This window comes from Pelophylax lessonae (assembly GCF_965119305.1).
Source record: "Pelophylax lessonae genome assembly, chromosome: 2".
In the NCBI taxonomy this organism is placed as follows: domain Eukaryota; kingdom Metazoa; phylum Chordata; class Amphibia; order Anura; family Ranidae; genus Pelophylax; species Pelophylax lessonae.
This window is the reverse complement of record NC_138769.1, coordinates 624,029,874-624,043,998: the sequence shown is the minus strand read 5'-3', so window position 1 is coordinate 624,043,998 and position 14,125 is coordinate 624,029,874. Positions and strand designations below refer to the sequence as shown.

General features: G+C 42.5%; 1 protein-coding gene across 1 annotated transcript in view; it reads left to right on the top strand.

Moving 5' to 3' along the window:
• Nucleotides 1-8,200: 8,200 nt before the first annotated feature.
• Nucleotides 8,201-14,125, top strand: part of SACS (sacsin molecular chaperone) — a 158,468-nt gene continuing 152,543 nt past the window's right edge. The window contains exon 1 of the mRNA XM_082248457.1: nt 8,201-8,284. Coding sequence (XP_082104583.1) covers nt 8,265-8,284 — 20 coding nt within the window. The 5' untranslated portion in view covers nt 8,201-8,264. The remainder of the gene's footprint in view (nt 8,285-14,125) is intronic.

Sequence of the window (14,125 nt, the reverse complement as noted above, 5' to 3'; positions counted from 1 at the left end):
GTATTCACAGCGCTTCACTTTTTCCTCATTTTGTTCTGTTACATCCTTATTCCAAAATGGATTACGTTCATTATTTTCCTCAAAATTCTACAAACAACACCCCATAATGACAACGTGAAAAAAGTTTGGTTGAAATCTTTGCAAATTTATTAAAAATGAGAAATGAAAAAATCTCATGTACATAGGTATTCACAGCCTTTGCCATGACACTCAAAATTGAGCTCAGGTGCATTTTGCTTCCACTGATTATCCTTGAGATGTTTCTACGACTTGCCTGTAGTAAATTCAGTTAATTGGGCATGGGCATTGGAAAGGCACACACCTGTCTATATAAGGTCCCACAGTTAACAGTGCATGTCAAAGCACAAACCAAGCCATGAAGTCTAAGGAATTGTCTCTAGACCTCCGAGAAAGAAATGTATGGAGGCAAAGATCTGGTGAAGGGTACTGAAAAATATCTGCCGCATTGACGGTCCCAATGAGCACAGTGGCCTCCATCATTTGTGAATAGAAGAAGTTTAGAACTACCAGGACTCTTCCTAGAGCGGGCCACCCGGCAAAACTCTCGGGGGTGAGAGACCTTAGTCAGGGGGGTGACCAAGAACCTGGAGGTTCTCCAGTGTTTGTCTGTGGAGAGAGGAGAACCTTCCAGAAGAACAACCATCTCTGCAGCACTCCACTAATCAGGCCTGTACGGTAGAGTGGCCAGACGGAAGCTACTTCTTAGTAAAAGGCACCACAGTCCACCTGGAGTTTGCCAAAAGGTACCTGAAGGACTCTCAGTCCATGAGAAACAAAATTCTCTGGTCTGATAAAACAAAGATTGAACTCTTTTGCCTGAATGGCAAGCGTCATGTCTGGAGGAAATCAGGCACCGCTCATTACCTGGCCAATATCATCCCTACAGTGAAGCATGGTGGTGGCAGCATCATGCTGTGGGGATGTTTTTCAGTGGCAGGAACTGGAAGATTAGTCAGGATTGGGGGAAAGATGAATGCAGCAATGTACAGAGACATCCTTAATAAAAACCTGTTCCAGAGCACTCTGGACCTCAGACTGGGGTGAAGGTTCATCTTGCAACAGGACAATGACCCTAAGCACACAGCCAAGATAAAAAAGGATTGGCTATGGGACAACTGTGAATGTCCTTAAGTGGCCCAGCCAGAGCCCAGACTTGAACCTGATTGAACATCTCTGGAGAGATGTAAAAATAGCTGTGCACAGATTCTCCCCTTCCAACCCGATAGAGCTTGAGAGTTCCTGCAAAGAAGAATGGGAGAAACTGCCCAAAATAGGTGTGCCAAGCTTGTAGCATCATACTCAAAAAGACATGAGGCTGTAATTGGTGCCAAAGGTGCTTCAACAAAGTATTGAGCAAAGGCTGTGAATACTTAGGCTCCTTTCACACGGCCGCTCCGTGTGAAAGGTCCGCTGCGGGACTTTTTTTTTTTTTTTTACCACGGAGCGGATGACATTTCTGTCATCCGCTCCGTGTGCCCGCATATCATCCCATCCGTTTGCGGATGATATGCGGACATAATGTATGTCTATGGCACTGCGGATGTCAGCGGATGACACCGCTGACATCCGATTTTCCTTCCTTTCCGTGTTTTACACGGAAGAAAAAATGGGTTCTGTTCCATTTGTAAAAACGGAACAGAACTGAATGGAGGAAAATCGGGTGTCAGCGGGTGGTATTCCGCTGACACCCGCAGTGCCATTCACTTACATTATGTCCGCAAATCATCCGCAAACGGATTGGATGATTTGCGGACACACGGAGCGGCCATGTGAAAGGAGCCTATCTGTATGTACATGTGATTTTTTTTTTTTTTATTAAATAATTTGCAAAGATTTCAAACAAACTTCTTTCACGTTGTCATTATGGGGTATTGTTTGAAGAATTTTGAGGAAAATAATGAATTTAATCCATTTTGGAATAAGGCTGTAACATAAAATGTGGAAAAAATGAAGCGCTGTGAATACTTTCTGGATACACTGTATGTATCCTACTATATTGTCATTATTTCTAATAAAATAGTTTTCATGGGACAGTAGTCAGGATCTTTGATATACCCTTAAAACTAGAATAAAAACTTATATAAATGCTTCTAATTTATAAAAAATACAAGGACTCAAGACTTGGCTTAAAAATTGGCCGCGGCCGTTTATTACTGGTTAAGCTTCAATAAATAATCAATAAAATTTTTATTAAAATCCAGACAACCCAGCCATTACAGCTCAGGCTGCATCAATAAATAAAGCAATTTTTCTTCAAAACAAACTCCCATACTCAATAACAAACTTGTCCACCCTTGCATAGTTGCAAGAGTGACGTTCCACATAACAAACAGCCGCGACATAAGGGGAGGGGGGGTTGGGAAACTCCAATGTTGAGTGCTGTGAGGTGAATGAGCCCCTCAGGTAATGCCAGCTCCTTATATAACCTATTGGAACGTTCTAGAAATTCCTGAGGTGCCTTCCCACTTTCCTCACTAACTGACCTATCACCTGACAGACTGCCTAAACTCCACCCTTTACTACAATATCTCTAGGCAGGTTCCCTGAGGTAAATTCTACCTGCTATCTTCCCGCCTAAAACTGACTGGAAATATTCTGACCTGCCACTTATCCCATGAGAAAAAGGGGGGCATATGAAATGCCCCTTTTTCTTTCATTCTCTACACAGGCAAAATCATGATCACTAGAATTCAGGATTAGTACAGTAAATTAAAAGACCTGTAAACAGTCCTGATCCAATGCTGAATGCGATCTGCTAGTACTGCAGTGGTCAACAGCAATAAATAGCCTGTACCTTACTGCCGTCCTGAGCTTCAGTTGTAGCTGGGATAGGCAAGCAAAGGGTTAATATTTAAGCCAGGGAAAAATGATGTGGTTTGGATCTAGTGAGTAGACGGAAGGTCAGAGACAAGGTAGGAAGAGATGTATGAGCCAATAGGAGCAGAAGACTTCAACAGCAGAAAACTAAGATCTGTCGCTTTACCACTCCAATGCAGGGTCACTTTCACCCCCTTCCTGCCCAGGCCAATTTTCATCTTTCAGCGCTGTCACACTTTGAATGACAATTGTGCGGTCATGCTACACTGTACCCATATGAAATTTTTTATAATTTTTTTTTCACACAAATAGTGCTTTCTTTTGGTGGTATTTATTCACCACTGGGTTTTTTTATTTCTTACTAAAAAAAAAAAAAAAAAAAAAAGGAAAAAGACAGAAAATGTTGAAAAAAAAAGTTTTCTTATTTTCTGTGAGTACATTTTGAAAATAAGTAACTTTTCTCCTTCACTGATGTGCGCTGATGAGGCGGCACTGATGGGCACTGATGAGGTGGCACTTGTATTCTAAGAACGGGAGGTCTCCCAGCCATCAGAATACAATGATCATTGTTTGCAGGTATAGCTGCCAACAGTGATTTCCCCAGAAAAACCAGACAAGCTGGTTGTACTGAAGTGGATCGATAGATCCACTTCCGTACAACTAGCTTTCCCTTAGACCAGCCCTTTTCAACACAGAGGAACCCTTGAAATAAATGTCTGGTCTTGGGGAACCCTTGCTAAAAATTAATCTACAACTCATTAGTGTGATAGTCAGTGGGAAGAATTCTCCTTACTGTTGTCATCCTTGGGAAGAATTACCCCCCCTTACAGACAGCTAAAAGGAACAATGATGTCATTGGAAACTTATCTGAGAGTAGAAATTGCCCATTGCTTAAGGAACCCCCAGCAACCTCAGGAGGAACCCCCCAGCAACCTCAGGAGGAACCCCCATCAACCTCAGGAGGAACCCTCAGCAACCTCAGGAGGAACCCTCAGCAACCTCAGGAGGAACCCCTCAGCAACCTCAGGAGGAACCCCTCAGCAACCTCAGGAGGAACCCCTCAGCAACCTCAGGAGGAACCCCCCAGCAACCTCAGGAGGAACCCCCCAGCAACCTCAGGAGGAACCCCCCAGCAACCTCAGGAGGAACCCTCAGCAACCTCGGGAGAAACCCTCAGCAACCTTAGGAGGAACCCCCCAGCAACCTCAGGAGGAACCCCCCAGCAACCTCGGGAGGAACCCTCAGCAACCTCAGGAGGAATCCACCAGCAACCTCAGGAGGAATCCACCAGCAAACTCGGGAGGAACCCCCATCAACCTCAGGAGGAACCCCCAGCAACCTCAGGAGGAACCCCCCAGCAACCTCAGGAGGAACCCCCCAGCAACCTCAGGAGGAACCCCCCAGCAACCTCAGGAGGAACCCCCCAGCAACCTCAGGAGGAACCCCCCAGCAACCTCAGGAGGAACCCCCCAGCAACCTCAGGAGGAACCCCCCAGCAACCTCAGGAGGAACCCCCCAGCAACCTCGGGAGAAACCCTCAGCAACCTCAGGAGGAACCCCCCAGCAACCTCAGGAGGAACCCTAGGGTTCCACAAAACCCTGGTTGAGAAACCCTGCCTTAGATGGATAACAATTGTGATCTGTCTGTGGCCAGCCTTAGAACATTAGAAGGTAAGTTCCTATTAGACGAGGGCTGATATGGTGGGATCTATGTACCCTGTAATAGGTTTGTTCGATATACATAATAAATACTACCCTGGGGTCTATGGTCGTACATGTTAGAGATAAGACTTAGGAACATTGGTGACCTTGGACAGCTCTAATTTTATCCAGAGGAAAGATGAGCTGATGGTAGGGGTGTACTGTACGTAGCTTTGTCCATCTTCAGTACAAGAAAAATGCTAGCATTGCATTTTAATTTTATGTCTTCATAGCTATGCTATTTGCATCTGCTTCAGGCCCAGTATGTCACCGGCAGCTATGTGATCTATACTGTACACCCACATTCCACAGCTGTTAGTGAACCACTTTTTCAGCTTAATCCATACTTCAGATGAGTCTGGTGTACAGCAAATTGATTGTATTCCATACATGGAGAGGACATGTCCTGCACACACTTCATTCATCATACATATGGGGCTTCTGCACTCTTCTGCTTTATTGTATAAGAAATAAAATTCCCGTATTTCAAACCGTATGTATGGTAAAAGGGATTCGAGCACAGATGTTTATAATGAAGGCGAAATACAGTCTTGGAGCTGGTGCAATGAAGAAATAAAAAACACTTAACCGAATAAGCATCTTTCATCTTTTTGACCATGCTCCCGTACCAGGGAACTCAAGCAAATTTACACAACTATTGTTTTACTTTTTTCTTTTAGATGTACTAACATCATCACATTGTCTCTCCTGCTACAGAAACAGTGTGCAAAAGCTCAGCTCACTGGAATAGTCATAGCTTGTTAACTCCAGCAGTACTGGTCGGCATTGCCCAATGCAAAGACAATGCAAATAGCCTTATGTCCTATGATTTCAGTTTACTACAATGTGCTCCTGTTTGCATTGAATAAAGGTTTCACAGCAGTGGTTAAAACATTAAAGTTGTAAAAAGGTTAAAACAAATATGTACTGCAACTCATGATAAAGAACACATGCCAGCCTGCACGAGTAGTTCTGCACAAGGTTATGGACATTTCCTGGGTTGGGTGATTCTGGGTGTCCTTCAACAAGGGAGACTGAAGACATCTTGTGATAAAAGAGATTACTGCCGACGACATCTCTAGGGTGAGGGTGTATACTGCATCCTAAACTGTTTTTTTTTTTAAATACACAGACTCGAGGATATTTCTTTAGGGAAATAAGCCCGGAGTTGTGCTTTTATTAGCCAGGTGCGTTCATTTTTTACCTCTCAGCACTATACATTTCCAGCTTCTGGACACTCTGTTTCTGTCAGTATTAAAGTGTTGCAAAACTCACAACAGTAAAATCAGTCTGTATATGAAGAAAAGCATGCTTGTTATACTCCTTGTGGACCTAAGGGGTTAATCCTCCGCATTGTGTAAAAAGGCTGTTGGATCCTATTTTCTCTGATCCTCCTCTTTTTTACTGTCCATTATCCATCTGCTGATAGTACAGAGCCTTTGAGGCACTCTACACATGCTCATTTTGGTGTGTATTGCTAGAAAGCTTCTTTTTTTTTTTTTTTGGGGCGGGTGCATGTGATCAGCACAGGACCAATAAGCACTGTCCGGACAGAGGGTCAGGAGTCATGCAGCCTCATAGGACAATCGGAGGAGAATGAAAACTCCTCCTACAAGCTTTAGCCAGTGCTCAGCCGGACACTGATATAATTCACAAGACTGCTATATACTGCTGATGAGAAAAGGTATTTAGCAGGTGCATCTCAAAAAATTAGAATTTTATCAAAAAGTTAATTTATTTCAGTAATTCAAAAAGTGAAACTCATATATTATATAGAGTTATTACACAGAGGGTGGTATATTTTAAGCATTTTTTTTTCTTTTTGATGGTTATGGCTTACAGCTAGTGAAAACCCAAAATTCAGTATCTCAGAAAATTAGAATATTGGGAAAAAGTTCAATATTGTAGACTCATGGTGTCACACTCTAATCAGCTAATTGACTCAAAACACCTATCAAGGTTTCCTGAGCCTTTAAATTGTCTCTGTCTGGTTTAGTAGGTTACCCAATCATGGTGAAGACTGCTGACTTGATAGTTGTCTAGAAGTCAGTCATCGACACCCTGCACAAGGAGGATAAGTCACAAAAGGTCATTGCTAAAGACGCTGACTGTTCACAGAGTGCTGTATCCAAGCATATTAATGGAAAGTTGAGTGGAAGAAAAAAGTGTGGTAAAACAAAGTGCACAAGTAGCAGGGATAACCGCAGCCTTGAGAGGCTTGTGAAGCGAAGGCCATTTAACAATTTGGGGGAGATTCACAAGGTGTCGACTACGGCTGGTGTCAGTGCTTCAAGAGCCACCACACACTGACGTATCCAAGACATGGGCTACAATTGTCGCATTCCTTGTGTCAAGTCAGTCCTGAACCAGAGAAGTTTCCACAGTCAGTGATGATTTGGGGAGCCATGTCATCTGCTGGTGTTGGTCAACTTGTGTTTTATCAAATCCAAAATCAGGAAATTCTAGAGCACTTCATGCTTCCCTCTGCTGACCAGCTTTATGGAGATGCTGATTTAATTTTCCAGCAGGACTTGGCACCTGCCCACACTGCCAAAAGTACCAATACCTGGTTTATTGATCATGGTATCACTGTGCTTGATTGGCCAGAAAACTTGCCTGAGCTAAACCCCATAGAGAATCCAATCCAACCCAATAATGCAGATGAGCTAAAGGCCGCTATCCAAGCAACCTGGGCTTCTATAACACCTCAGCAGTGCCACAGACTGATCGCCTCTATGCCAGGTCACATTGATGCAGTAATTCATGCAAAAGGAGCCCCGACCAAGTATTGAGTGCATACTATACTGTACATGGACGTACTTTTCAGTAAGCTAACATTTCTGTATTAAAATCCTTTTTTTATTTTATTTTTTTATTGGTCTTATGTAATATTCTAATTTTCTAAAATACTGAATTTTGGGTTTTCACTAGTTGTAAGCCATAATCCTAAAAATTAAAAGTAAGAAATGCTTAAAATTATATCACTCTGTGTGTAATGAATCTATATAATATATGTGTTTCACTTTTGAATTGAATTACTGAAATAAATTAACTCTTTGATGATATTCTAATTTTTTCAGATGCACCCGTATTTACTAAAATAATTGCATTTCCATGTTCTGTGTACTGTGGGAGACCAGATATAGTGAATGCAGGCTCCTGGGTTTAGTAACACTTTAACACATTTCATCAAATGGCCACAAACCTGGCTTGGTCATACCAGTAAGCAAAAGTAAGATGGAAATGTCCAGTGTCTGCTTGGAATATTGGCTATGGCAAGGGGAACATCATGATACCTTTACAACTTTATATTTGTGTTGTGTTTCAGATGCACCAAAAATTCAACCCATATTGACCTAGTATCCTTTTGTTCTCTTCCTCCAGATGTGTGTCTGCTGCAGTCCTGGTCCTGGAAGGTTAGAGTCGAAGGACGGAAAGAGTTATTTTCATTCCAATGACTTCACGTGTTGGAAGTGAACAAAAATATATTGTTTATATTAGAGCACATTATTGGAAGGCAAGCCAACAACTACAGCTTTATGGATCAAGATAAGTGACAAGCAGCTGACTGATGCAATGCAAGATGCATACTGTTAGGTAGTATGCATACTCAATCAGGCCAGGAAGTGTTACCTAATCCAGAGAAGAGTCCCAACTGAGATGAACAATGAGAGTTTGAAGTCAATGCCTTGTTTGTATCTGCTGGGATCCGCACAGTGAATACAATGGAGCCCATGGATACAAGGTAAGGGTGTCTGGTCTTCTGTATTGTTTTATGTGTGTTACAACGAGACAAAAAACAAAAACTTAGGTAAAATGCTTTTTCCTATATTTAGCCAAAAAATATTTCCAACCAGTGTCAGGCTTTTCTTTTTTGGTGTTGGGATTCGCACTGTGCCCCAGGGTACCGGCGCAAAAAAGATTTTTGTTGCTGATCAATATCTAGTCAGTTTGTACAATGACCACCTCTGTTCATGTATGCACTTGTCATGCATCTTGGTTTGTTCATTTGCTTTGGTGCCAGAACTGAGTTATCCCCAGAAATCTTAACTGCCTTAAATGGTTTACAAAGTGATGTTCTTGTCGTCAGTTGATGGCCATATCGTAATGCCTATCTAGACAGTATAGGAGACATTCCAGTGCTGATCTGTGTATTCTGATAGGGGGGGAGTCCCCGCTGTCAGAAAACAATAGAACTACAGGGGAGCTCCCTGCATCCACATAGCTTGTGTGCTGGTTGAATGAAAAAAACCTTTTAAGTGTATTGCCAGCTTTAGCAATTTAGCAAACAAAAAAAAATCTGGGCAGGGCTGACACCACTTAGCCCACAAAAATGCTGTGTGTTGTCAGCTCAGTAAAGGAATTCTGATCAGAGTGCATTTCTGGCAGATCTTTAAAGGGATTAAACGTGAGAAAATGTGTATGTATCACAAAGATGTACTGTCCAGTTTATGATAGAAGTTGGAGACCCTTTGTCAAACCCTCTAAGGCCTCATTCCCATGGGCTCTGAGACCTGTAAATGGGCCATCCCACTGTTTGCATTCAGGGCTGCTCACCTGCAAGCCTGTGACATTAGGACGAGTGGCTCTTTGTTGTGCATTCTAATAGACTTGACAGGGCTGCCTGTACGCAGCACTTGGAGGCTAGGGGGCCAGAAAAAAAATGACCTGTTAATGGTATTTGGGCACCAGCGCCCATGTGCATAGAGCTGTGAGTCGTATGTGTATGTGTATGTGTGTGTGTGTGTGTGTGTATATATATATATATATATATATATATATATATATATATATATATATATATAATATAAAACCCAAAATTCAGTATTTCAGAAAATTAGAATATTACAGAAGACCAATAAAAAAATAAAAGAAGGATTTTTAATACCGAAATGTTGGCTTTCTGAAAAGTATGTCCATGTCATGTGGATATCTATACTGATATGGACTGGGTAATGTGTTAGGAACGAAAGGATGCCACATTGTTTGATGTAAATTTAAATTATCAACCTACAAAGAGCTGAATTCAAAGACACCCTGAAAATTAAAGTAAAAAAATTATGCAGGAGGCTAGTTCATTTTGCTGAAATTTCATTGCAGCAACTCAAAATGGTACTCAGTAGTTTGTATGGCCCCCTAGATGCTTGTATGAATGCCTGACCATGTCGGGGCATGCTCCTAATGAGACGATGGATGGTGTCCTGGGGTATTTCCTCCCAGATCTGGACCAGGGCATCACTGAGCTCCTGAATAGACTGAGGTGCAACCTGGTGGCATTGAATTGACCAAAACATAATGTCCTCGAGATGTTCCATTGGATTTAGGTCAGGCGAGCATGGGGGACATTTATTGGAATCAATTCCTTCATCTTCCAGGAACTGGATGCATACTCTCGCCACATGAGGCCGGGCATTGTCGTGCACCAGGGGGAACCCAGGACCCACTGCACCAGCGTAGGGTCTGACAATGGGTCCAAGGATTTTATCCCGATACCTAATGGCAGTCAGGGTGCCATTGCCTACCCTATAGAGGTGTGTGCATCCCTCCATGAATATGCTTAGTGATGTTACAGGCAGCATAACGTTCTTCATGGCTTCTACAGACCCTTTCACGTCTGTCACATGTGCTCAGGGTGAATCTGCTCTCATCTGTGAAAAGCACAGGGTGCCAGTTCAATGGAAAATGTCAGTCCCACTCCACAGGGCCGGGCAGTTAGCACAGGGCCCACTAAAGGACATTGGGCCCTTTGGTCACCCTTATGAAGTCTGTTTTTGATTGTTTGGGCAGAGACCTTCACACCAGGCCTGCTGGAAGTCATTTTGTAGGGCTCTGGCAGTGATCATCCTGCCTGTTGGACTGCCTGTGCAACCTCTTTAGGGTCCAGTTATTGCCTCATGCTACCAGTAGTGATACTGACCCTATCCAAATGCAAAGCTATGTCAGTGGCCTTCACCTGTAAAACCATTCCTGTTTTGGAAGTCTTCTCATTGTTGCCCATCTAGTGCACTTGTTAATTTCATTAACACCAAAGCAGCTGAAACTTAACTGACCAGTTCAATATCCCAGGGGTATAATTGACTTGATGCTACACTCTGATTAGAAAGTGTTGCTTTAATTTTTGTGATCAGTGTGTGTATTTATATGTATGTATATAATAAATATATATATATATACACACACACAAAAACACAAGGGATGGCCCGCGGGACTTTTAAAGGGACGGATACCAAATATTAAAATTATACAAATTTATTGCATATCATAATTTAAAAACATTGATAACAACATGGTGAATTCATCAGCAGAAACAACATCAATAAATGATGAAATACAAATTCAAACTATATACAGCTTCATATGTGGATAATGATTTATATTGTATAGATCCTGTTGTACACAATATCACATAGAAGCGACAGTCTATGCTGCATACATCTCAACGCGTTTCTCAAAATGTTACATTCGCTTCATCAGGAGAAGCACAGATGTGTATAAATAATGCAGCAATACAGATCGTTGCGAATGACCCAACAAGGGTCCAAAATATTTCAACAGTCATTCCATCAAAAAGGGTTGTCGATAATGGTAATGGAAGAAATCCCCCCAAAAAAATATATAGAGGTGCATAGATCTTCCCCCCCAGGAGTTGGGGAGGGGAGGAAAGTCAGATCACAGGCAAATCTCCAGCATTCCCTGGGAGTCCCGGGGAGATGTCGCTATCTAAGAAGGTCAGAATGAAATGACCAGCCAGGGTCATTTACAGCACTCGGTCTTTTTGGGTATGAGTCTATCAGCATGGCACATCTTGACTTGGCAATATTTGCCCACTCTTTGCAAAAACACTCCAAATCTGTCAGATTGCGAGGGCATCTCCTGTGCACAGCCCTCTTCAGATCACCCAACAGAGTTTTATTGATATTCAGGTCTGGGCTCTTGCTGGGCCATTCCAAAACTTTAATCTTCTTCTGGGGAAGCCATTCCTTTATTGATTTGGATGTATGCTTTTGGTTGTTGTCATGCTGAAGGATGAAGTTCCTCTTCATGTTCAGCTTTCTAGCAGAAGCCTGAAGGTTTTGTGCCAATATTGACTGGTATGTGGAACTGTTCATAATTCCCTCTACCTTGACGAAGACCCCTGTTTCAGCTGAAGAAAAACGGCTCCAAAGCATGATGCTGCCACCACCATGCTTCACTGTGGGTATGGTGTTTTTTTGGTGATGCGCAGTGTTGTTTTTGCACCAAACATATCTTTTGGAATTCTAGCCAAATAGTTCAACCTTGGTTTCATCAGAACGTAACACATTTTCCCACATTATTTCGGGAGACTTCAGATGTGTTTTTGCAAAATTTAGCTGGGCTTGGATGTTTTTCTTTGTAAGAAACGGCTTTCGTCTTGAAGAATATGGGAGATTGTTGTCACATGTACTACACAGCCAGTACTTGCCAGATATTCCTGCAGCTCCTTTAACCACTTCTGAACCGGAAGATTTTCCTCCTTAATGACCAGGCCATATTTTGCGATTCGGCACTGTGTTAATTTAATGGACAATTGCGCGGTCGTGCCATGCAGTACTCCAAACAAAATTAATGCCTTTTTTCCCACACGTTAGAGATTTCTTTTGGTGGTATTTGATCACCTCTGAGATTTTTATTTTTTGCGCTATAAACAAAAAAATAACGACAATTCTGAAAAAAAAAAACAATATTTTTCACTTTCTGCTATATAACATTCCCAAAAAAAGAAAATGTAAAAATCTAAATGTTTTTACATTTTAGGCCAATTTGTTTTCTGCTACATATTTTTGGTAAAAAAAAAAATCACAATAAGCATATTTTGATTGGTTTGCACAAAAATTCTACTAACTATGGGAAAGATTTGTCATTTTTATTGTGTTTTTATTTTTTATTTTTTACTAGTAATGGCAGCGATCTGTGATTTTTAGCCGGACTGTGACATTGCAGCGGAGAGATCGTACCCCTAACTAACATTTTTGGACACTTTTGGGGGGACCAGTGACATTACTACAGTAATCAGTGCTAAAAATATGCACTGTTACTGTAATAATGACACTGGCAGGGAAGGGGTTAACACAGTGGGTGATCAAGGGGTTAAGTGTGTACCTAGGGGCATGTCTCTAACTGTATGGGGGTTGGGCTTGTGAAATGATAACAGAGACCTGTAATCCTATATAGAAGGATCACAAGGGCTCCATGATCACTTCAGAGAGAAGAACGGTCAGATGTGTTTACAACAGCTGACCGTTCTTCTTTCTCAACGGGGGAACGATCGTGGGTGTCAGGTGGCAATCAGAGCCACCTGCCCCGTGAATCAGAGTTCCCGCGGCCGAGTGGGGGTGGGAGCGCGCCGCCAGCGGCGTGGCTCGCCCCTTAGCTGCAGGTGTGCGACCGACATAGACCTACGTAGTTTCACGCAGGAGGGGCCGCCCTGCCGCAGTAAATCGGTGGCGGGTGGTCCAGAAGTGGTTAATGTTGCTGTAGGCCTCACAGCAGCCTCCCTGACCAGTTTCCTTCTCGCCTTTTCATCAATTTTGGAGGGACATCCAGATCTTGGTAATGTCACTTTTGTGCCAAATTTTCTCCACTTGATGATGACTGTCTTCACTGTGTTCCATGATATAGCTAATGCCATGGAAATTCTTTTGTACCCTTCTCCTGACTGATACTTTTTAATAATGAGATCCATCTGATGCTTTGGAAGCTCTCAGCGGACCATGGCTTTTGCCGTAGGATGCAACTAAAGCCCCGTACACACGTACTGATCGTCGGCCGAACGATCGGCCGTCTTTTGTCCAGGGCTGTCGTGTCTGTTGAAAACTGCAAAAGACTGCACACGAATTTTGTCGGCCAACAACAGCCGACTGCAGAAGTGATGTCATGTGATGGTTAACTTTCCTTGTCTTTTTTCTTTTCTGAGCATGCCCAGTCTTGCTAATCTGCTGTCTGTCGGCCGAAATCTGTACTGACTGGCGAACAATCGGCCGTTCTGGTGACGGCCAACAAATATTTTAAAGTCTGCACGACAGATTCTGTTCGGCCGAAAATGCGCTGTCGGCTGTCGGAAGCATCATACTAACAAGCCTACAATCGGCCGATCGGTCGGCGGCCGAATATTTACGGCCGACAATCGGTACGTGTGTACGGGGCTTAAGAAAATGTCAGGAAAGACCTACTAGAACAGCTGAACTTAATTTGGGGTTAATCAGAAGCACTTTAAATTATGGCAGGTGTTTACTGACTCCTATTTACCATGAGTTTAAATGTGATTGCTTAATTCTGAACACAGCTACCTCCCCAGTTATAAGAGGGTGTGCACACTTATGAAACCACATTATTTTATTTTTACTCCAGCACTCCCCCCCTGGCCCCCCAAAAGATTTTAATTTGTTTTTCAATTGAGTTGTACAGTTTATATGTCACGTTAAAGGTCGAAAAAGGTGGAAAAAGTTCTAAAATTATTTAACTTCGTCTCATTTTTTTTCCATCACAGAAACCTGACATTTTAACAGGGGTGTGTAGGCTTTCTATACCCACTGTGTGTGTGTGTATGTGTGTGTGTTATATATAT